The sequence below is a fragment of the Adiantum capillus-veneris genome, chromosome 13, assembly GCF_014529385.1.
Source record: "Adiantum capillus-veneris isolate H3 chromosome 13, ASM1452938v2, whole genome shotgun sequence".
NCBI classification, from domain to species: Eukaryota; Viridiplantae; Streptophyta; class Polypodiopsida; order Polypodiales; family Pteridaceae; genus Adiantum; species Adiantum capillus-veneris.
In genome coordinates this window covers 58,218,919-58,242,211 of record NC_140943.1, presented here as the reverse complement: position 1 = coordinate 58,242,211, position 23,293 = coordinate 58,218,919, and the positions used below count along the sequence as shown (strand labels likewise).

The window sequence follows — 23,293 nt, the reverse complement described above, 5'->3', positions numbered from 1 at the left end:
AATGTAACATCAAACTTGACACCGAACCATTCTTTTTTACTCAGAGCAGCCGTTATGGTGGAAATCAAAACTCTTTTATGGAAGCCTTTAGCTTGAAACTTCCTAATAAGGACCTTGGTTTCTTCTAGGGATGAAAATACATTAGAGGAGGAGTAAATAATTAAATGCAAAATACCTAAACAGGCATGTAGAGCAATTTTGTACGGTCTATTACTCTTTTTTATTACAGACTCCGCAGCAATAAGCTGAAGGTGATCCTGTTTCCAAAAAAATCTAGTAGAAAAGTCACCAACAGAGTAAGTGTTAATATTCAGTTCAATGGATAGATAGTTAGTTCGTTAGTGAAGGCAATATCGTTGACAGTTTCTTGTTCTAAAAAAGTGGGTTCAATCGCTAGACAAGGAGGATAGATATCCAATACCTGTTGCACAAAGTAGGGGTTATTGATACTTTATATGTCATCCATAAATCTAAAAGTATGACTACACTTAATAAGCATAGAGAGCCCTTCTGCATGGGAAGTTTGCTTAATAATCTATTTGTATTCAAAATATAATAAATAAAGGTTACACATAGCAAGAGAACAAGAGAATCCCATAGGAATGCCACTCGTTTGACAAAAGCAGTTATTGCCAAGTACAACATAGTAGTGGTTTTGAAACTGAATACCATTCGTGTGAAGAGGGGAAGCCTTGCTCACTTTCTTAACCCACCTGGCTGTCTTAACAAAGGAAAATCCTGAGAACCCTTCTTTGGCTTTATTAGAGAAGGCCAAGTCTACAAGATAATTCAAGACATTTATGAGACCATATTCACCTACTAGAGGGATACTTTCGTAGCATTGGGTAACATCAGTAGTATATACCAAATAAATGGCAGATGGAAGGTTTAAGAGGACATCAGATGAGATACCAACTATCCAAAAAGGTTGGATGTTCGCTTCTGAGAAGCGCCTCACATCTTTTCTTTTACTAGCAAGTATGTTTTTGAGCTCTTCACATATAAAATTGAGTCCTTCGGTGACATGTTTCGTAATATCAAAAAAAGGCAATTGGAAGCATCTGAGATCCATCGAAATTTACTTTTATGACTTTTAAAAGTTGGAAACAGGATGGAAAGTTTGGTAGATTCCTCCTAAAATCCTAACCGAGTCATACTTTTACAAGTTCTTTGGATAATAATATCCAAGTCTTCTTCAATATAACAGAAACTCACCACCTTTGAGACGGTTTTCAGCCGCTTCAAAGGCAAGCTTTTTGCAGATGACAGATGCCGTGTTAGATGCTTTATCCAAACCCACAATGAGCCACTTTGACTTAAGCTTGCAAAGGGCTAAGGAAAGATCAGCGGTGAGCCATGTAGACTCAGTATGTAACCACTCAAGTGGGAGTTGTGAAACCAATCTAGCAAAGACAGCTACCAATGTTTTGTACAATTCATGTTGAATTGATAACTCCAATTGGAGTTTACTGACCAAGTCGGCCAGACATTCAGTAAGTGCTTTTAAAGCAATATGAGGATTGAGTGGTTGAGGAGGTAAAGATCAAGAAGTTCAACGGCAAAAACTTCCAACATTGGAAGATGGAGATTGAAGACTATCTCTACCAGAAAGACCTCTATTTGCCATTAGGCGGTCTTGCAAAGAATCCCACAATGATGGCACGTGAAGCATGGATTGTCCTTGAGCGAAAGGCACTGGGAACAATCCGGTTAAGCTTGGCGTCAACGATGGCCTTCAATGTTTTGGAGATGAAGACCACGAAGGACTTGATGAAGTTACTTGACGGCCTCTACGAAAAACCGTCGGCATCCAATAAAGTATTTCTCATGAAGCACTTGTTCAATCTAAAGATGACAGAGAATGGTTCAATTGCAAAACACTTAAATAACTTTAACACCAACATAAGTCAACTTCGATCGGTGAAAATCAATTTTGATGACGCCTTTTGAAAGAGAGATAGCTATAGCTAGGAAAGGTGCACACAAGTGAAAATCCTGCAAGCATGTTACAAAGGTGGTCAACAAGTAGAAGTTGAGCTTCTACTCATCTTCAATTGGCATTCAAGGATAAGAAGCCAAGTTGGAAAGCAGTCACAAGTTTGGTTTGGAGGTCAGTCTCCAAGTGAGAGATTGTTAAGTATGGAACATGATTTATCCCTTGTAATTTTGTGTATTAAAAACGCACATTTATAAGGCCCCCAATATGAGGAGAAGCTATCGTGCGTGAAGAAAAATCACTCGTCAGAAACCAAAATTTACACGGCTAGCCTAGAGTAAAGCTTGACTAGCTTCGTCGAAATATTCTGGCCGAACGACGGCCGGAAAGTGGTCAGAAAACAGCCGACTGTTTGACAAGTTGGCCAGTGGCCGATGGTTGAAAGTCAATGGCCGGTGGCCGATTTCAAAGGTGGACTTATCTTCTCAAGGACATCTACACATGGGCAGATTGGAGAGTCCATTTGGACTAGTCTACACAAGGGCCGCTACACAGGCTGCCTCTCATGAGAGAGGACAACCCTTTTGACCTATAAAAGGAGGCCATTTCTACACACATTTTGGGGTGTGAAGTTGATGCAACAAGGTGGCTGTGAGGTTGTGAGAGTGAAGCAAGGCGGGAGCTCTATCAAGGGTATAATCTCTTTGTAACCTACTTCTTGTTTGAAGTACTAAAGCCATTGAGTGGCTGCTTTCCCGTGGATGTAGCCCACATTGGGTGAATCACGTATATCGAGTGCTCTCTCTCTCTCTCTCTCTCTCTCTCTCTCTCTCTCTCTCTCTCTCTAATCTCTCTCTCTCTAATCTCTCTTGTTTGAAAATTATCTCTCTGTATTAAGAAATCTACTCAATTATCTACTTAGCTACGTCATATTTCCTAACATATTGAAGATGCCACAAGATTGGCTAGAAAACCCCAAGTTTCGATAGATATAGGAGCTAAAACGCCTTTGTTGGGAGAGGCCCAAAGGTCATCATGGTCCACACCAAGTGATTCGATTTCAGCTTGTTTGGATGGAAAGAAGGAAAAAACCCGAGAAACTTTAGGTACCATTTCCATAAGCGAGGTCTCGCTGAGAGAACACATCTCTTTCTGAAAGGCTTTGACAGCATCTAGGACTAAGGGGTCCCTGCAAAATAAACTGTTGGATATTGTTTATACCGGTAGAAGGAGTTGAAACAAACCCAGGGGTGAGACCACATAATTTGCGTAAGTAATTGGTGAGTTCAGCACCTTCAGAAGAGAGTTTGGCTAATTTTCCTTTGTGAGCAAGTGTCAAAGTGGGAATGTTCTCTATGAATTCAGAAAGATGTGCTAGTCCTTCCTTTAGAGTTGTTAACAAGTTGGACAAGGCTATGGACACTCTTATCAAATGACATGGTTTGAACCAAGGAGTTGGCTAGATCAGCAGAAGCCAAAGGGTCATGAATGCATCTAAGTACTTGAAGCGAGGCTTTAGAAAGAAGCTTAGTAGGAAGCTTTAACGCTTGAGATAGTGCTAAGCTCTGCAAGGTCAAAAAAATGTTAACTAGAGAAATATATAACTAAACGTAAGAATTGATAGCCTCTTTAGCCTTCAACCGACCAGGAGAACCTATAAGGGCCATGTGAAGAGAGCCCCATTCCACGGGGATCGGTCCCAGGTAAACTATCTAGGATAGAAACTAGGGGATAAAATATAGTACCTAGGTCTTTGAATAGTATCAAACTACTCTTGGTGTTAGGTGTGTGGGTGTATTCTAGTAACAATATAACATAAACACCAAAGAATCCTTTCAAATTATGAAAGACACTAGAAACTATGTCAATGAAAAAGTGGTATAATTTCCATGCATAGTACAGAATAGACTGAATCTAGAGCCTGAAGATATATAAATCCATCATCTTCAAGACAAGGAACTTTGAAAACCATAGTTGAGAAGGTAACCCTAACCTGTACCCATGGAAACAACACAACATTTAGTTAGCATTGGCATCGTATGCAGCTGATGCATGGGTAACCCACATGTTATAGATGTCACCCAACTAGATTGCTTTCAAAGATAAATAATAAGAAAGGTCAAGTTAATCATATATTCAGAGATGAAATCATTTACAAGGGAAAAAATATATGAAGCCCCTTATGCTTTACAAGCTCTCTTGAGATAAGGCCGGAGACGAGTTTTATGAGGCATTTTAGCCTCGAAGTGGGCCACATATACATGTTTCTTGACTTTACAGAGTTTGGCATTAATGACCGCTATTTTTTCTGGATCAGTGGCAGTGCTCATACGTGCAGTCAATCTATATTTTGAAGTCGCTTGTAACATAAAAAGACATTTAGTAAGTAAGTCCTACACCCCCTTAGTCGGAGTCGAAAACCAAATGACGATTCCTTTGCAATTGCATATCATAGCCTACCCATGTTTGGATGCAATGTAAGTACTTACTATTCACATCTTTTGACTCGAGTACAATGTGAGGGGAATGAAGGAGACAATGTCCTTAAACCTAGGAATCTTCAAGATACCAAGCATTTCTTGAGTATGACCTTACTTTGCGGATATCAACAAATCAAAATTCCTAGTCTGGATATATTCTAGACCTCATGTGCCTTTAGTCGTAAGAATTGTGAAAATTGATGGAGAACACCCACCCACAACTTTTTGTGAATATGAGACCTTCATACAAGATGTCATATTGAAGACACCAAGCTGAAACATCATAGTTTTGAGGACATTTTGCGAATTTAACCATGTTTTGCATTTCAAAATTGCATTAGATACCTCACGGAAAGGCAACTAAAATGTTACCAAGGTTGATAATTTTCAAATATATCGATAGTGCTCTGTTTACAAAATTTAGGTATTGTGGCTTCTTGAAGGATTAGAGACACTCAAGCCCGACTACTAGTCCAAGTTTCACAAAGTAGGACACAAGCAAAATTTCCAAAATTTCATCTCGAAATTGAGAATCATGTCCCAAAGCGGAGTCTCCCTATGCACTTACAACATTAGTGAGACTAAAACATTTCTATTTTCAAATTATGGTTACACATACTCTCATTTCAACTTGGGAAGGGTTTGAAAGAGATTTTTTTTGGAAAAATGAAAGGGGAGAGGATGTGCAATTCAAAAGGAAAAAGGTGAATTTCAAAGTGGAGTTTTGATTGGTTAGTACTTTCTTGCAACCCTTAATACAAGGCAAAACTCATGTATTACTTGCACTCCTAGATAAAAGGAAGCTGTCCCCTAAATTTTATTAAACTTGACACCATCTTGCTTGACATGCATTGAGGGAGACTTTTTAAATACTAGGCATAGGGGGACCCAGTTGTTACATTTGGCTCCTTTACCATATAGCCCTCAACGAGCCTCTGCCTCGAGACTGACACGAGCATGGGAGGGTGGGATCTGCAATCGAGGGGTTGTGGGCCGTACATATGGGTGGCGGCACCAAAAGTAATTTAAGGTACCCTAAATTACTTCTAGTAATCTAGAGTACCCTAGATTACTTTTGATTGTCGCCGTTTTGCATACGTGTTTTAAGCAAATTAGGGCCCCCATATCTCAGAATAGCGTAGTGGTTAGGGCATTCGCCTCTCGTGTTCACATGTTCAAACCCCACGCCCGCAAAATAGGGTACCCTAAATTACTTTCAAAACACAGGTACCCTAGATTACCTTTTACCCTACACAATCCACCGACCGTAGATCTCACCCTCCCCCGCCCGTGTCACCTAGTCTCGAGGCTCCGCAAGTGATGCAAGAAGCCAAGTTAATTACACTTTTCAACAAACCACAACAGGACACAAAAGCAAGATTCAAAACGTAAACCATACATAAGTTTGTCTCTAAATTGAGGGTGAATCCCTTTCTCTTCTTGGGGAGTGTCTCACAATTGGGCTCCTTTAGGCTATATAGCGATGCAAAAGTGGAAACTTGCATAGCAATCACAATGGTCGCATTTTATCAAAGAGTGCCCGGTTGTCTGAAAAGATCTCTGCTTTGAACCTCCAAGGCCTGTGATTCCAAGTCTACATGCGAACTACAAATTGTCACCACGATTCAGTAATTCTGAGTGCCCACATGAGGCAATACACCATGTTCGATGAAGGAAATCAGCAGGCAGAGAGAGAGAGAGAGAGAGAGAGAGAGAGAGAGAGAGAGCTTTTTACACCGTAGGAACTATCTCGAGACCTCAAAGATCTATCCAACGGAGTCTTGAACTCAAGACCAGTTATTCAAGAGGGAACTGGGATAACCAATCTACCATGAGAGAGAGAGAGAGAGAGAGAGAGAGAGAGAGAGAGAGACAATAGCAACAAACCTAACCAGCAGACAATAGCATGAAGTAGATATCTAACTGTCATTCATGTAATTATACAGCTTCTACATGCAGGAGTTGCACTGCTTCATGGCAGCTGAAGCAGCTGCAGCCTACGTTAAGAAAAATATTATCAGAGGTCAGTGACATGTGGTTTGGCTTCTTGAGGCTCGGAATAGCAAGACTTGCAATCATCAGCGCTGTGAACCTCACGTAATTGCTGTTTCTGAAACAGCTGTTGAGAGAACGGCACCTCAGAATCACCCCATATGTGCATGCGAGTGAGGAACTCACAAAAAGGAAGAACTTCATCAACTTGACCATACATGAACCCTTCCATATCTGTTTCCAGTGTAAATCTCATTCTTCTCTTCGTCGTAGAAAAGAGCCGTGATATCTTCCAAAGCTTCTCGGACTGTGCTCTCTATGCGCGAAGAGTTGATCCTTGCCCTAGGACTAACTTTCACGTTTGGATCTGTCGCACATATCTTTGCAAGGCACTTTCCAGTAAGAATATTGCTGATGTTGATCGATCCGACTGACAAAAAACCGTTGACAGTGAAAAAATGGTCTAACAATATGAACCTGGAGCCAAAATGCACACATAAGACACCCCAAGGTATATTACCTCTTTCTTCTTCTGTACATTCATGAGGATGCGATTTGCAATAAGAGATAATCATGTCTTGATCACTTGTTATGTAGATGTTATTCGTATTGCAATCAGGGTGCCACAAAAGATGATCCTCAAAAGATGTCACAAGCTCTCCACGGAAGTTCCAAACTACAACTGTCCTGTTCCTGAAAGTGAGAAAGAGCTGGTTCTCATAAAGAAAAATGAAAGCTGAAGGAGTCATAAACTCCGTCCTGCTCACTTCCGTGAGCTGTGAATTTCTTACCTGCATAACGATAAAACAACAAGGGAATCAGCACAAGGATTGAATTGAAGGGAAGAAAAACCATCATCCTGAAGTGCAAAGATGCTTACGTCTAGTATTTGAAGGTTCTCGTTATCTTGCTTCACAAGGAGTTTCTCATTGAACTGCTCTATAAAGTCAACCTTCTTATTTCTGTGCAACAGATGCCTAAAATCTTTAAGCACTGTTCCATCTTCAATCGACAAAATCTTAAGCGGCACATGGCCTGCAGCTCTCTCATAAATCAGCAGCATGATCCCGGGGCTGTTGAAGTCACAACCCACAGATGCTTCATTCCGTGATCCAAATCCAGCTTTAAAAAGTAGGTGCAATGTCATTCCTACTATAACAATACCTTATTTTGATTTCAGACACATGGTCATCAGGGATAGAATACAAAAGAGTATAATTCTTCAGATCAAACACCTTGTAAATTCTGCAAAAGTCATGGGAACAAATCAGATAATTAATGGAAATTAGACTAGCTGTACGTCGATCAAGTATACATGCATGTTTGAACTCAATTTGCGTAGAATGCATACATCTACAAGATATCTCAAAAGTTAATGTGAGGAGTACATGATCAACAAACATGCTTTAAATATAAACTCACACTAATGCAAGCAAATGATGGTATATAATACGTGCGACAAAGAGGCATGCAAAAATCAGATGTACATATCAATTAGAGAGACCTTTAAAGGTGCTCCTACAGCTTACCCATCCAAAGCTGAATACGTCAACACTTTTCCATTCACATCATCAAACTCAACAAAACCAGGCCACTTCAGAGACTCCGATCCAAAAAGACCAAAGCCAGCATCTGGTTGCCCTCTGCGTATGTACCTTTAGAACAGACAACATGAACCGTTCTAACAACATTTTTAATGAAGTTACCCCAGCAAAACTGAAACTCAGCCATACATACTCAATGGGTGTTGTTCTGCATTTCAGAGTGCTGAAGTTGTCAGATGCATATACTGAGACCGTGATAAGAGAATTGTTGTTCTTGTTGTAAAACAGACTCCTGATCACTTCATCAGGACTAATATTGAGGTAGCAAATCTTCTTGTTGGTTTCTGTAACATGAACACATGACCTCAATCCTTCAACCATTTTTAGCTCTCTAGAAAGATTTCAGAAACACGACTATGGCTAGGAACCCTATTCCAAATACTAGAAAACCACACCCCTTTGATCATGGAATGTCAAAACACTTGCACGATGCGACAATCATCTGGGAGTTAACAACCCATCAAGTTTGCAAAATCCAGGACTGATCAGGTCTTACGTTCAAGACTTGATGGATCTTCAACAAACAACAGAAAGATATCACTTACCCCTGCTGAAGGCAGCACAAACTCCTGATTGAGCCAATGCAAATACTATTTCTTTCGCAGCAACAATCTCAATGATCTTTGACCGCTTCTTCAAGAAATTGAGCTGAAGAAACCAGTTTCCTTTGGGGTCATATGTATCAAACTCTTCCTGCAAGAAGAGCCTAAACCGACTGAGCACAGTGCTACCATGGTGCTTGGATATACTAAGCTCTCTCTCTCTCTCTCTCTCTCTCTCTCTCTCTCTCTCTCTCTCTCTCTCTCTGTGTGTGTGTGTGTGTGTGTGTGAAACCCTTGAAGCATCAGCATCAGCACCATCGCATAAGGAAGCATCTAAATGTTTCTAGAAAATTTGATGTCTCGTTTTCTTACTTTATCACTGAAAGTTTCAGTTATAGTCAACAATGCGCATCAAGTACGCTCCTACCTGAAGCTGAAAATTGCGAAACTTCTCCTGTGCATTGGTGCAGTTAAAAGCACGATTTCCGGTTGCACTAATCTCTCTCTTCAATAGCTTCCTGAGGCAGTTGGATGAAGGGTCAAAGGGGCATGAACGCTTTCCTGCAAGGACACGTCTGCTGAGAGAAGGTCGAGGACTGCTGGGTATCTTCTTCGTGGCCTCCATTCAGGCAAATGGTAGCGTACAATGCCAAAGCTAGTGATACCACTACGTCCTGTGCAATCTGATGCTGAGAGCTACAGAGGAACCAGTCCTCGCCATTGAGATAGGCGATGTCACACCCTGCTTCATGGAGAAAGTGGGCGATGGCGATGTGGGGCGAGATGGATTACCTGTGTGTGTGTGTGAGAGAGAGAGAGAGAGAGAGAGAGAGAGCTCTCTGTCGATACTGTGTACTTCAGCGATGGCGTTCCTGCGTCTCGACACTCGTCTTCTATCTTCTATCTTAGAAGAGAGAACATAAATGCTACGTGGGTATGTTTTGAAACGCCTTCGTCGTTAAGCGGACCTCAGATGGTCCCTTAACTTGAGTGCATTCCCTGCCGCCGTCAACTGCCCGTCAGGCAAATGCAGCCGTTGGGCTTTTGAAATTTTGTACCTAACGTTTGTGTTTCGTTTGGCACTGAACGCAGTCACCTTCCCTCTAGGTACCTACAATGCACTCATGTTAACCCCCCCAAACAAAAACAAAAAGGAACGAGGTCCTCTACAGTAGAGGAAGGCATTGCCTTTGATTATCGTCTTCTAACAGCCGAACTCTACTTGACCGAAGCAACATTTACTTTCCAAGTTGTCATTGTAGAAAATTTTGCAAGATTAATAAGTTCAAAATAGTAAACCTTAAACTAAACTTTCTTATTGACTTGTTGGAATACCCTTGGCATAGAATTAAACAACTCAAGCACATAAAAACTTTGTAGAGAACCCACACCCAGCAAACAGTCACACCAAACATATGGACCAAAACTAGCAACAGGCCTTGCATTTGCATCAAAATTTAACTTTAGAGGTCCATCCATAAAATCCTATAATATAAAATCATATATGGATTAAGAAACCCACGTAAACAAAATGGTATACTTGATAACCATGTTGTTATTGAAGAACTCATTAAAATGCCTTGCATATCGTCATCGTCTTGATTCTTTTAACAAAACCTCCACCTGACTATCGTATACCTTATGTCTTTGTGGTAACTTGTAGTCCATTAGATGGCTCATATCCCTTGCATTGTGCCTTGATTAAGATAGGTTACATGCACCTTCAAAGAATACCTTGAATCCTTGCAAATGTTCCTTGAATTATTGACAATCACAAACTTGCTAGCCTTTCATGGAGAAGCCTTGCTTAGACAAAAAATGCTATGCAAGTGGCTTTGTTGACCTAACATAATCCATACTTGAGGTTGATCTTCAATCTGCACTTTGCTTTGCTTGCTCCAAAGCCTTGAAATATGATTAGCGGATTGTGTTGCTTGCCTCCATGAATATGAACAAGCCTTGCTTCCTTGATCCACGATAAAGCACCCTTGTTAGGGTAAGGGTGCCCATGATGTATGTCAAAACTCTAAAACATCAAGGGCCTTGCCAATCTTGTCGTGCCTTGCGCGAAGCTGCAAAAATTGCCAACAATTGCCGTATGTTTTTTTTAATTCCTACATCTTCACATAAAACTTCCTGCAACAACGAGGTGGCCGAGTTGATCGGCATCGAAGTTGTTGTGTACCCTGTTGCTCACATGTCTTGCATGGCAAGTGCATGCGACCTTGTTTGAACCCTTTTTGCCATGCACTTGTCCTTGTGATCTCAACTCTGCATGGGGTCAGTCCCTTTGGGTGACCCTAGGGTGCCCAAATAACCCTAAAAGTATGAAACTATTACTAGCCATGACATGCAATAGCGAAGGGATTTTTGTGCCAACCTTGTCTTGCTAAATGTGACAGCTATGAGCACCAATTGATGGCACTACTGATATGAAAAAACCTCCCTAGGCCATGGCAATCCCATCAAGAGGTAGTTTCATGCAATTTCATGCAGGTCAAACACATATCCTCTTTGTGTGTAGGTGATCGCTCCTACGTTCATTGCTTGTCGATCCTCCCTCTGTGTATCCAAGGAATCTTTCCCGCAAATGTTGAGCCCACCATTGCAACTCGAGGATGAGAGAGAGAGAGAGAGAGAGAGAGAGAGAGTGAGAGTCTCCCTCCTTCCTCCATGGATGTCTTGAGCTCTGATACCAATCTAAGAGCTTGAGGACTAACACATGCAAATCTCCACCCAACCATGCCTAATATAGGCCCTTAGCTTGCTAAATATGGGCTCCCCTATACCACATGTGTGTCTTGGCCCTTGGCCTTGGCCTAATCCATCCTAAAAATTCTGGCATAGGAGTAAGTACCCCTCGTTAACCTTAGTCATCCACATAGGAGTATTAAAAATGATAGCAAATATTTCACAGACAAGTAAAGAAATGAGGTAGTATCATGCACTAAATAATAGTGACTTTAGTACCGTATGGTGCAACACTGAAGATAATCACAAGGGTATGAAAGTGCAAATCATATTATATAACATCAATGGTAATAGGTAAAGCTATACATTAGCGGGCCAATGGCCTATGGAAAGAGTGAGGAGAGAGCAATTGGCTTTGTTGCATAACTATATCCACATTCAAGTCATCGAGATAACAGTCATCACACATAGTAGGAAGAGTATTAGAGGGTTCCCATTAGTAGCTACATGCTTATCTAGTCATAGCCTGCATGTGGTTGTAGCCCTCATGTTGGATTCAGAGTAAACCTTAGTATCAAGAGTAAAGGGAAACTTTGATGATGTGCATTGGAAATACATACCAATTGCAAATCCATGGCATGTCTCAGATGCTACAGATAGGATTGAAGCTTGTGATGGTATAATTCGATGTAGATAAAGGTGACGTATGCCTCTCAAAATTTGTGTTGTTTTCTTTGAACCAATTTCTCTAGTCACAACTAAAATTTGGTTGGCATGTGTTGCTCTAACTAGCTTATATTTCAATCTGTGAGTGAGAATACTTTGTTTTTGCTCTTGTATTGATATCTTTGATTGCCAGCCAAATGTGGGTGCCTTACAATGTGCATCCTTCTTCCACTCTCGTAGGCCATGCATAGTGAATCCCACACCACAAAGATATTGAGTGGGATGCCGTTCCTAAAGACATTCCGTATTGTGTTATTGTAGCCTTCTAAAGTGAACCATTAGGCTTTTTTTTTTTTTTTGGGGGGGGGGGGGGGGGAGAGAGAGAGAGTCTTTGTGTTCATCATTGTCATCATTGGGAGTTTATCCATCATATTTATCCCTGCAATCATCATGCTTGTTTTGAGAGTCCTTTGATCACTGTTCGTGTGGCTACATGATCCCTTCTATATTCATTGTCGTTGTCATGGTGTCATTGCCTTTTGTTACTTCTTTCACGTTGATTATACCTATCGTGAGCTCATCGTCAATTCTTATGCATCCTATCATCATGTCGATTATCAACTATACTTCCAAGGTTCGCCTCTTTAGATGGGCATGGTATTTTGACAATATACATGAGAGTAATCAAGAGGATCTTATCATCTCATTATCTCGAGTTTGGTTGGGTCTTTAAGGTGTTGGGCGATAATGAGTGGCATGTGAATCCGCAATAGCATTAGATAAATAAAAGGTTGTACTATATGTGCTGATGTGACTAACATTTGTCGAGCATTTGTGCACCTGCTTTCATGTAGGAGGGTGGCACAAAGAAGATGCAAGATGATGCTTGGAGGGAATGTAACTATTGGATTGATGCAATTTGAAAGGCTTAGTGAGAATTTTTGGAGAGGATGAGTGGAGTTTCACTTAGAGAGAGAGAGAGAGAGAGAGAGAGAGAGAGAGAGAGAGAGAGAGAGAGAGAGAGATAGATTGGAGGATGAGAGTTACCCTGCATGGTGATGTGATTAACAAAAAGTATGCAGGCCCAAAAGTGGATGCTTTAGAGGTTGAAGGGTATTGCTCATGCAATGGTGGGTGGGTAGTGGTTGATGGCCGTTGCATGGGCGGGTTGGGTACCGTGATCAACAAACTAATTATATACAGGTGTTGCTTGATTAACCCCTACCCTTGCTGGAGCAATGCCGGCTATGACTAACTATACCTCAAAATGTATGGGTTTGTTGCCCAATCTTATGCCAGTTTTATCATGGGCTCTGAATACAAGCAGAAGGGTGATAATGCAACAATTTAGGAGGGCATGGAATGGCATACCTAAGTCAGGTTATGGATAAAAATTTAACTACCTTGATCAATATTCATCAATTAGGATATAAGTGCAACAATCAAAAAATTTCGTCAACAAATCTTATCGGAGGCAAAGGCACGCTCTTGTCTTTTGGTAGTCACGTTTTCAGAGAACTTGAATTTTCTTTTGAGGTGCATATTGCTCATGCATTTAAAAACTAGGCACAATTGAAAAGCAATTAATTTCATAAGCCAAATATACAGTTTGCAATGACATTCATTTCTAGAGACTTGCTACTCAAAGAAATTATGCAGTAGTAGCAGGGGAAGACGGTGATGACCAACCATAGCGAGTTTGCAATTGTGAGCCCAACTCCTCTCGATAAAGGGCAACCAACGGATCACCAATCTACCATGGCTCCTTGAAATCCCAGGCCACTAGGAGATTTTCGAGATCATTTAGAGGGCATTGTAAGAAATTCTATTTCTCTCTCTAGAAAATATTGATAAAATGTATGTGCATTTATTGAGTACGTCCAAAAGGACAGCTAGACGCTTTGAAAAGTGAATCTAACATCTTGCATCTTGTGAGAAATTCTATTTCTCTCTCTAAAAGATACATGCATTTATTGAGTACATTCAAAAGGACAAGTAGACGCTTTAAAAAGTGAATCTGACATTACGTACTTTTAAATTTATAAAAGGTAGTGATGTTAGCATGAATTCATAAAACTATCATTTGAAGGTGAAATTTGATGATTCTAAAACCCCCAACATGTCCGTTTTTGCTGCATTTTCTATGTAACATAGCGTTTCTAGTGATTGGATGCGCTTATTTTTCTCTCTCTTCTAAAAGGCCCTCTTAATGATCTTTGAAATTTTCTAATAACATACACTTCAATTCAAGGCATTCCAACAAACTGAGCTCCATGAGTGAGAAAGAATACATCGTGAAGCTATACTCTCCCCTATCTGCACTTAGTCATGTAATCTAAGGGCATTGCTACAGGTGCATGTAGAGGCAAGATGGTGTAACAAACTTGGACACCCCAAGTTGAGAATCTGACGCAACACACAAGGGAGAAATTGAAAATAACTTCAAAATAAACACAATGAGAAACGAGACAACACGACAAAGTTCCATGCCCAGAGAGATTGGCCCCAAGGTCCGACGTCCCTTTCAAAATTTCTTTTAATATGCATTGTAATGAAATATGGCAATAAAAATTGACTGTAGCGGAAATTGAAATAACAATAGTGACCATTTCCTGTAAGAGAATTCTTTAGCATAAGAAGAGTAATTGATTAAAGGTAGCAACATGAACATTACACCTAATTAGCTCGGCATGAACAATACTTGTAAAAGAGAGAGAGAAAGGATTAGAGAAGTTAACAACAGTTGAGGACCAGATTTATGTGGAGCAAGTCCCCCCTCCAAAAGGCTTTTGTATTTTACATTCCCCCATAAAGAGAGACTTGGTACAATACAAGCTTGTGTTCCTTGAGACCTCGTTGGTGCAATAAAGATGGTAGACTTCACACACCAAAATTATGCCCTTAATTTACTCACAAAAGCATTAACATATCCCCGACCTCAATCCCAAGACCTCAAACACCTTCAAAGGTGGAGAGAGCTAGCAGGGAGTGAGGGAAGGGAAGAGGAAGAAGAAGAAACATACGAGAAAGAAATAGACTCCTCACTTGTTATTACTCTTGTTGCTTAGCAGAGCATAATAGCATAGTAATGGTGATGAAGAAGATGGCAAGCTTGCACTTTTGAGCATGGCGCTTGGTTGGATTTGCATTCCATAGCCAAGAGTTGTTGGTGTAGGCTCTTCACTGCTCAAGCTTGGAGAAGGAGATGAAGTTCTTGCACAACACGCTATGAGAATGAGAGTGTGTGTGAGTGTGTGAAAGAGGGTATATGGGCAAGCACACCCCCTCCTTGCTTGGGTCAACCCCCTCTTCTAGCTCATGCTTGAAAATGATTGGACCTCCTCAAGCCTTGCCAAAAATCACATGATTTGTGCATATCAAGCAACAAGGGTAGCATTAGGACAAGTTCCTTTCTTACCCCTTAGAGAGAGAGGGCTTGAATAATGCTCGAAAGTTAATTAAGCAAACTAAATTCTCATTGGACCCCTTTAGAGGCCAACCAATAGGCTTTAGGCACATTATATGGTTATGTACTTGCATAGTCATCTTTAAGGATATATTTCTACGATTGTTTAAGTAAAGCATCATGATTAGTTTTTCATTTGGAGTTATTGTTTGAGCTTAGTACCGCTCACAAGCCTAATATCTATTGATTGACTTTGCAACCATTCTCCAAATTTATATAATTCTTTCATTATCTTTTATCGGCACACAACCCCTCTAGTCAAGAATAATCATGCCTCTCATCAATTTTTTCATTACAAACTTCCAAAGTGTTAATGTGTTTAATGTATAATTAAATCCTTGGTTAAATCTAACGAGGAATCATCTTAACTCCTTTGTCTTTGAGATATACATTTGTATGTCATGTTCAAAATAAACTGGAATAATTGACGACACTTGTTTCGCTCCACTCAAACTTACTTAAACAATGCATATTCTAGGAGAGCTAAACATAAGGAACTAAACCAAGGTATGATTGTTTGTTATACACTCATGTAATGATTGTTCTATTTCTCATCCAATTTTTCTAGCTTTCACTTTTGTTCTAACTAAGTATCAATGCTCTCTCTTTGTGTACTTGAATTAAATGGTGGTTGACATTCTCTTAGAGAATATTCTCATATCTCACACGACTCCCATATGACCCACTTACTGAATCATCTACTTTCATTGCATGCAACTCCAAGAATCTCAAGCTTTGTTCGTTTACTAATGATTCTAAGTATTTACATTGAAAGATCATTCTTCATTTGACCACTAAGTTCAAACAAGCAAGATAATTTTTTACAAGATTCCACAATGTCAATGTAAGTCCTATTCTACTTTTGGTCTTCCTTTTACAAAGTCACTTAGAACATTAAGTTGATACTATACTAGCCACATTCTATAAGATTCTTAGATGAATTCTCTACTTGTTATACAATTAAATATCCAAACTAATGTGTAATTTATAGTTCTTAATCTTTCATGCATACTAGCTCTCTAGTACACGACCATGCCAAAATCTTCACAAAAATTAATAGCGATACACATATTAAATATGTAGTTTTCTTATCAATGTGGCTACTAGCCACAACATCCTCTTATATGAAAATCCCCTAGCTTAATATATTTGTTTGATAATGCTCACCTTCTTTAATTCTTGTTAGTTATTATCTTTGCAGATATACCTACGGAGACAAGCAAGGAAAATTCCATTGGCTCATATAAGTGCAAGTGAGTGTGGAGAAAAACAAACTTACTCATGATAAAACTTGCACCTCGGCTAAGATATGAAATGATCAGTGCACCAAGGTCACAATCAAAAGGTCCAAAGTAAAGGTGCAAGAAGATTATCTTGCTAAAAATGGACAACAAGTGGTTGTTGTAGAGAAAAGGGGCTAGATGAGCCTAGTAAAACATAGATAAATTCAATACTTGTCTCTTCTTTAGACCGTTAAATTTGCAAGGAACATAGTCATAGAACATGTTCATTGCAGAGATTTACATTGTTTAACTAAGAAATTTGCCATGTATGGGCAAAGATAACTGAGGATCATGTGAGAATAAATGCATGCGGTCATATGAATTTAATTAAATGTGTAAGTGGCACTACATATGGCTAAAGTATCAAAGATAAAGTACGTTGTTATATATAGTGAGAGGAGAACGATGAATTTTACATTGCCTTTATAGGACTTTTTCCTTAAGAGACGAGAAAAGTTCCTTCTAAAAAATAACTTGATGCACATATTAGTCTTATCTACAAGTTTGATTCATAGATACAAGCCTAATATGCTAAGAATAAAAAAATAACTCGATGCACATAATAGTCTTATCTACAAGTTTGCTTCATAGATACGAGCCTAATATGCTAAGAATCAGAAAGCAACTAGGTCTTATGGGTAAGGGTTTCTTAGATGAATTGCTAACTAGGCACAATAGAGTAGAGTGACAAGGCCTTATGGCAAGGAAATAAAATCTATGATAGTGTAAAACTATGAGGAAAAGAAGCTTCCTCAAAAAAAATTGCCAATGGATTAATAAAAATATTGATGTGGCTGACTAAAGACGAGGAAGGCTGGTATAGTCTTCATAAGGATCATTTGCAAGCTTGCATCTAAATCATATGCTGAATTTATGGCTTGAGTACCCATTGAGAAACTTTGACGTTGATTGTTCCTAGATCCTTGGGTAGACTTTATTAGACAAAAAAAAAGGATAACACGGTTCTAGTCAAAAGCGGCTTGTGCATGGCTGCTTGGTAGTCCCTTGGTAGGTACTCATGTAAGAGGCTCCTATTTTTTTCACCCACCTAAATATTAGCCCTCATTTTGGTTCTTAAAATTGGGGCGTTGCAGGCAATTTAGTTCGCCACCCGTAAGAGTTGGTCCCTCTGATGGCACTTGACTAGACAAAGCTACATGAATGTTGCTAGGATGTTTGTAACAACCATACATGCAAGTGGCATGTAGTGAAGGAGTACGAGCGGAAGTGCGACGCGAGAGAGAGTGCGAGAAGAAGAGCACGACGATATGGTGAACTCGCTCTACTGTAATGTGTAGAGCATAGTGAGTTCTTATTAGGTTTTAACAAAAGAATATGTGTACATACCTGGCGGCCCGCCCACTTACCTGGGCGACCACATTGGGCTTTATACCCCAACAACCTCCCACTTAAAGTCCAATGTGGTACTTTAAGTGTGAGAGAAGCTACTATACAAGCTAATATACAAGAGATGTAGAGAAGTGATGTACTACCCTACACCTATCTGCTTGCGAAAATGCGCAAAGCTCTCTGAGGGAAGTCCTTTTGTAAGTAGATCAGCAAGATTTTCTGTGGTGTGAACTTTGACAAGCTGAAGTTGCTTATCCTCGAGCATTTCCCTGATGAAATGATACTTCACATCCACATGCTTTGTCTTTGAGTGATAAATTGGATTGCGAGCCAATTGTATAGCACTTTGACTATCACAATATAACACAGGCATCTCTTCTTTGATTCCCAAATCTGTTACTAGTCGATTAAGCCAAATTGATTCTTTGCATGCCTCTGATGCTGCAACATATTCAGCCTCTGTAGTAGACTGAGTAACACAATCTTGTAATCTAGAACGCCATGATACTGCTCCACCAGCCAATGTAAAGACATACCCTGACGTAGACCTTCGGTTGTCTAAGTCACCTGCATAATCTGAGTCTGTAAAACCCTTTACACTTAGCTCCTAACTCCCATAGCATATAAGCATACTCAGCTTTCAGGTATCTCAATATTCCTTTCACTGCCTCCCAATGTTTCTTGCCTGGGTTTGACATGTATCGAATTACTACTCCCACTGCAAATGCAATGTCTGGGCGAGTAGCAATCATTGCATACATCAAACTACCCACTGCAGACGCATATGGAATCTTATCCATTTCAGCCTTTTCTTCCTCAGACACAGGACAATCTTGTTTGCTAAGTTTCACATATGGTGGCAATGGAACACTCAGTGCCTTTCCCTTCTCCATATTGAAACGTTGCAAAACCTTGTCAATATACTCTGTTTGAGATAACCAAATCAACTTCTTTGATCTGTCTCTCTCAATGCGCATACCAAGTATATGAATTGCCTCACCCATGTCTTTCATGTCAAACGATTTTGCCATCTTTGACTTCAAAGCTAAAATTTCTTCCAAGTGCTTGCCAGCAATCAACATGTCATCCACATACAAAATAAGGATCAGCCAACTACCATCCTTAGCCTTCTTTGTATATAGACAGTGATCGAACTCACTGCGTTTGTAGCCTTGAGAAAGCATAAACTTGTGGAATTTATGGTACCATGCCCTCGGTGATTGTTTTAAGCCATAAAGACTCTTTAACAACTGGCATACCTAATCTTCCTTGCCTTTCTCAACAAACCCTTTTGGCTGCTGCATGTAAATTTCCACATCTAAATCACCATGCAAGAACGCTGTCTTGACATCCATTTGGTGCAACACCAAATCTAATATGGCAACCAATGCAAGAAAGCATCTCAATGTAGTCATCTTGACCACCGGAGAGAAGACTTCATCAAAGTCAATGCCTTGTTCTTGCTTAAAGCCCTTGGCAACAAGCCTTGCTTTGTACTTTGGCTGACTATCATGAGCGGTGATCTTATACCTGTAGACCCATTTACAAGGTAGAGCCTTTTTGCCCTGTGGTAATTTAACTAGCTTCCATGTCTTGTTTTTATGCAGAGCTGTCATCTCTGACTGCATGGCCAATTGCCAATTCTCGGAGTCCTTCATTTGCACTGCTTCCTTGTAACATGAAGGCTCATTGCAATCAGTCAACTTGACATAGTTCATAGATGGAGCAAACCTATCAGGAGGTCGCGTGACACTTCCAGATCTACGCACAATAGGTGGCTCAGGCTCAGCCACAACCTGTGGTTCCACTCTATCATGTCCTTGCTCCTCTTGAGCCCTGACATTTTGTCTTGCACGTGCAGGTCCATCTTCTTGGAAGACAACTCTTCTAATCTCCTCAACCCTCTCTGGTTTAGAATGATATTTGGATTCATTAAAGTGAACATCATTGCTGCGGACAACCTTTCTGGATTCGGGATCCCAAAGTCTGTACCCCATCTCACCAGAATTACCATAGCCTAGAAAGATGCACTTTCTACTCTTTGGCTCAAGTTTGTTCCTAAATTCCTTTGGAACTTGAGTATATGCCTCACAGCCAAAGACTCTGAGATGCTTGTATGAGGGCATTTTGCCTGACCATACCATCTCTGGCACTGAATCCTTCTGCAAAACCTTGCTAGGAGATCTATTTACAAGATGAACAGCTGTTGATACAGCTTCAGCCCAAAACCCATTTGGCAGCTGTGCATTAGACAACATACTTCTGACCTTCTCTTGTATGGTCCTATTCATCCTCTCAGCAACACCATTTTGAGGAGGATTGTAAGGAGCAGTAAGTTCACGTTTTATACCTTTTGACTCACAAAAGTCTTGAAAGGCCTTTGAAACGTACTCTCCACCATTGTCAGTGCGTAATCCAGTCTATAATCCAGTCACTCAGTGCATTTCCATCAGATGCTGTAAGAAGAGCTGAGCCCATTGTATTCTTCAAGAAGTAGATGTCTCCTGACACTAGACTGTCATCCTCTGCAACAGTGTTTGTCACATTTATTTCTTTAATCTTCACTGAGGACTTGTTCTTCTCACTATGGTCTTCAGCTTTCTCTTTGCCTTTTTCTGCTTTCCATTCTCTGCAGTCTCTTTTCATGTGACCCTTCTTGCCACAATGGTAGCATTCTATGTCACTCTTGCCTTTAGCACTGCGGGACTTGCTACTAGACTGATTCCTCTTTCCACCTTTGTACTTTTCTTTGGTCCTTCCCCTGACAACTAAGGCTGTTCCTTTGCCTTTGTCCATTGTCTTTCTATTGGTTTCTTCAGTAAGCAGACTTCCTTCTACACCTGCTATGTTCAAACCATCTGGAGGTGCAGAATTACTCAAAGCTGTGCGAAAAGTGTCCCAACTTTTCGGCAATGTGATCAACAGGAACATAGCTCTAACAGGTTCATCAAACTTGACACCTTGAGCTGACAACTGACTATAGATTGTGTTGAATTCATTCAAATGATTGGACATAGGTGTCCCTTCTTTCATCTTCAAGTCAACAAGCTTCTTAAGCCAGTATACCTGTGAAGCTGCACTCTGCTTCTCATAAAGATCATTGAGCTTTAACCATGCTTGATAAGCCGACATCTCGTCTGCTACATTGAAGTAAACGCTTTCTGCCAAAGTCAGCATAATGGTAGGAAGTGCCAATTCATCCATTTCTCTCCATTCATCTTCGTCCATATCTTCTGGTTTTATCCCCTTGAGATTTATAGGTTTTATCTGCTTCTTTTGTACCAACAAGTGCCAAATCTGCTTCTTCCATAATGGGAAATTGGTTCCATCCAGCTTCTTGATATTGTAAAGAGCAGTGTCCTGTGATCCAGCCATAGCTACGCTTCACAGTGGTTTACTTTCCTGGGAAAAATTCGGCAGAGTTTCCCCTGTAAACTGACCTCTGAACCAATATCAACCTGTCAAATGAACCAAGAAAGCTTCAGATTCTGCACAAATTTCGGCAGAGTCTCCTTTGTAAAATGGCTCTGGTTTACTCAAAAAACATACCAAAAAACAGCTCAAAAAACACTGTCTCTCTGACACTGTAAGCTGCGGGTAAACCTGTCCTGCACCTGTACTGTCTCTCACTGTCCTGTCAATGTCCTGTAAGCATAGATTGTGACAATGCCTCAACGGCAGTAAAGCAAAGATGCAATCCCAACTGTCTAACTCACAGTCAATACATCCTAGCTGCCTATCTAAGGGTGCTCGAGGGATCGTTCCAAGACCTGTATCACCGAAAGGATCTCAACATTCGAGAATCCCCTAGCTCAATAAAACCTCACTCGACCCTCAACAAAGGCTGCAGTAAATCTGACAGTACATGGACTTCCCACAAAGTCATACATCCACAAATTTCCCACTATATGCTGTAACCGCTGCGGCGGTTGTTTGCTGCATGACTCACAGCCAGCAAACCCTCAACAAACATACATCATCTCTGACAATACATCCCATGTGGAAGTACCTGCAATGTCAGGATGAAATCTGGAATATCAAGCAGCAAACACAAGCTACCTGATGAACTAGTGGATGTCGCCTACAGTCTGTGTGTAGATGCGTCCGTATCGTATGTGACACGCCTCCAAGAACTGTGAGCCGTCCTTCGATGTGTAGACAGCCACAAATCAACACTCTAGGAGTGTCGATATCCTCAACACCTACAATCGTAGGCCGAAAACCCCAAATTTGCAGAGTCGGATCTGCACCCGCCGAGACCACGTAGTCGAAAATGGCCTGCGCAGACCTTTGTCGAAGCCGAACGGTGGCCGAGATGACCTCAAAATGAAATTATGAGAACACCAAGGCCTTCGGGTACTCCAACAGGATTTGGGGCCGTGTCTTCGCCTGTCGAATTTCACTCCAATCTGAGCTGGTGACTCTAGCCTCCTGCAGTGCTGCCCCGAGCCTCGATCTGAGCTCTGATACCAGTTGAAGGAGTACGAGCGGAAGTGCGACGCGAGAGAGAGTGCGAGAAGAAGAGCACGACGATATGGTGAACTCGCTCTACTATGATGTGTAGAGCATAGTGAGTTCTTATTAGGTTTTAACAAAAGAATATGTGTACATACCTGGCAGCCCGCCCACTTACCTGGGCGACCACATTGGGCTTTATACCCCAACATGTAGAGTGTCTAAAATGGTATTTGTTGGAATTACGGTTGCAGAGAAACACACACAGCTTGGAGAAGACGAAGGAAGCTCAAGGCACACAATAGAGAGTGTGTTACTTAGTGTGCAATGGAAAGATAGATAGCCCTAAAGTGATGGGTGTATATACAATGCTCGGGGAAAAAAACCTCCTAAAGAGGGAAAAAATGCCCCGTCGGTCCTAGTGTGTTCACACACATCACTACCACATGTATATGGTAACAAATCCCCCCTGGAGTGATGCGGTGAACGAGAGCTGGCACATGAGTAAAGGGAAGTGCCATGCCCTAAGGACATGATCAGTCCACAAAGGGGAGTAAGCCCAAAGCTTTGCAAAAATCTTCAAGCTTCTCACGAGACAATGCCTTTGGGAAAAGATCTACAAGGTTGTCCTATGTTGGCACATAAGCCAAGTTGATCTCTCATGCTGAGAGCCTCTCCCTGACATAGTGGTAATGCACCTCAATGTGCTTTGCGCGAGCATGAAAAAATGGGTTCCTAGCAACTACCAATGCGCTCCGACTGTCAGTGTAGATAGTGTTGGCAGTGTCCTGTCCAACCATAAGGCGTCTGAGCCATACATACTCGACC

The 23,293-nt window shown here is 40.8% G+C and overlaps 1 protein-coding gene across 1 annotated transcript; it reads right to left on the bottom strand.

Annotated features, from left to right (window-relative positions):
• Positions 1-6,300: 6,300 nt before the first annotated feature.
• LOC147444069 (uncharacterized) lies at positions 6,301-9,487 on the bottom strand. The gene is made up of 8 exons (XM_086526803.1): positions 8,982-9,487; positions 8,558-8,705; positions 8,146-8,296; positions 7,938-8,063; positions 7,573-7,653; positions 7,289-7,481; positions 6,929-7,199; positions 6,301-6,838 (listed from the first exon to the last, which is right to left on the bottom strand). The coding sequence occupies exons 1-8, from the start codon at positions 9,177-9,179 to the stop codon at positions 6,612-6,614; spliced, it is 1,395 nt and encodes a 464-aa protein (XP_086382929.1). The 5' UTR covers positions 9,180-9,487; the 3' UTR covers positions 6,301-6,611.
• Between the last annotated feature and the right edge of the window lie 13,806 nt (positions 9,488-23,293).

Coding starts and splice junctions, on each gene's coding strand:
- LOC147444069 (XM_086526803.1), bottom strand. CDS start 9,179: ATGGAGGCCACGAAGAAGATACCCAGCAGTCCTCGACCTTCTCTCAGC. Junction 8,706..8,981: donor TTCGCAATTTTCAGCTTCAG/GTAGGAGCGTAC, acceptor CTCTTCTTGCAG/GAAGAGTTTGATACATATGA. Junction 7,200..7,288: donor AGAACCTTCAAATACTAGAC/GTAAGCATCTTT, acceptor ATCGTTATGCAG/GTAAGAAATTCACAGCTCAC.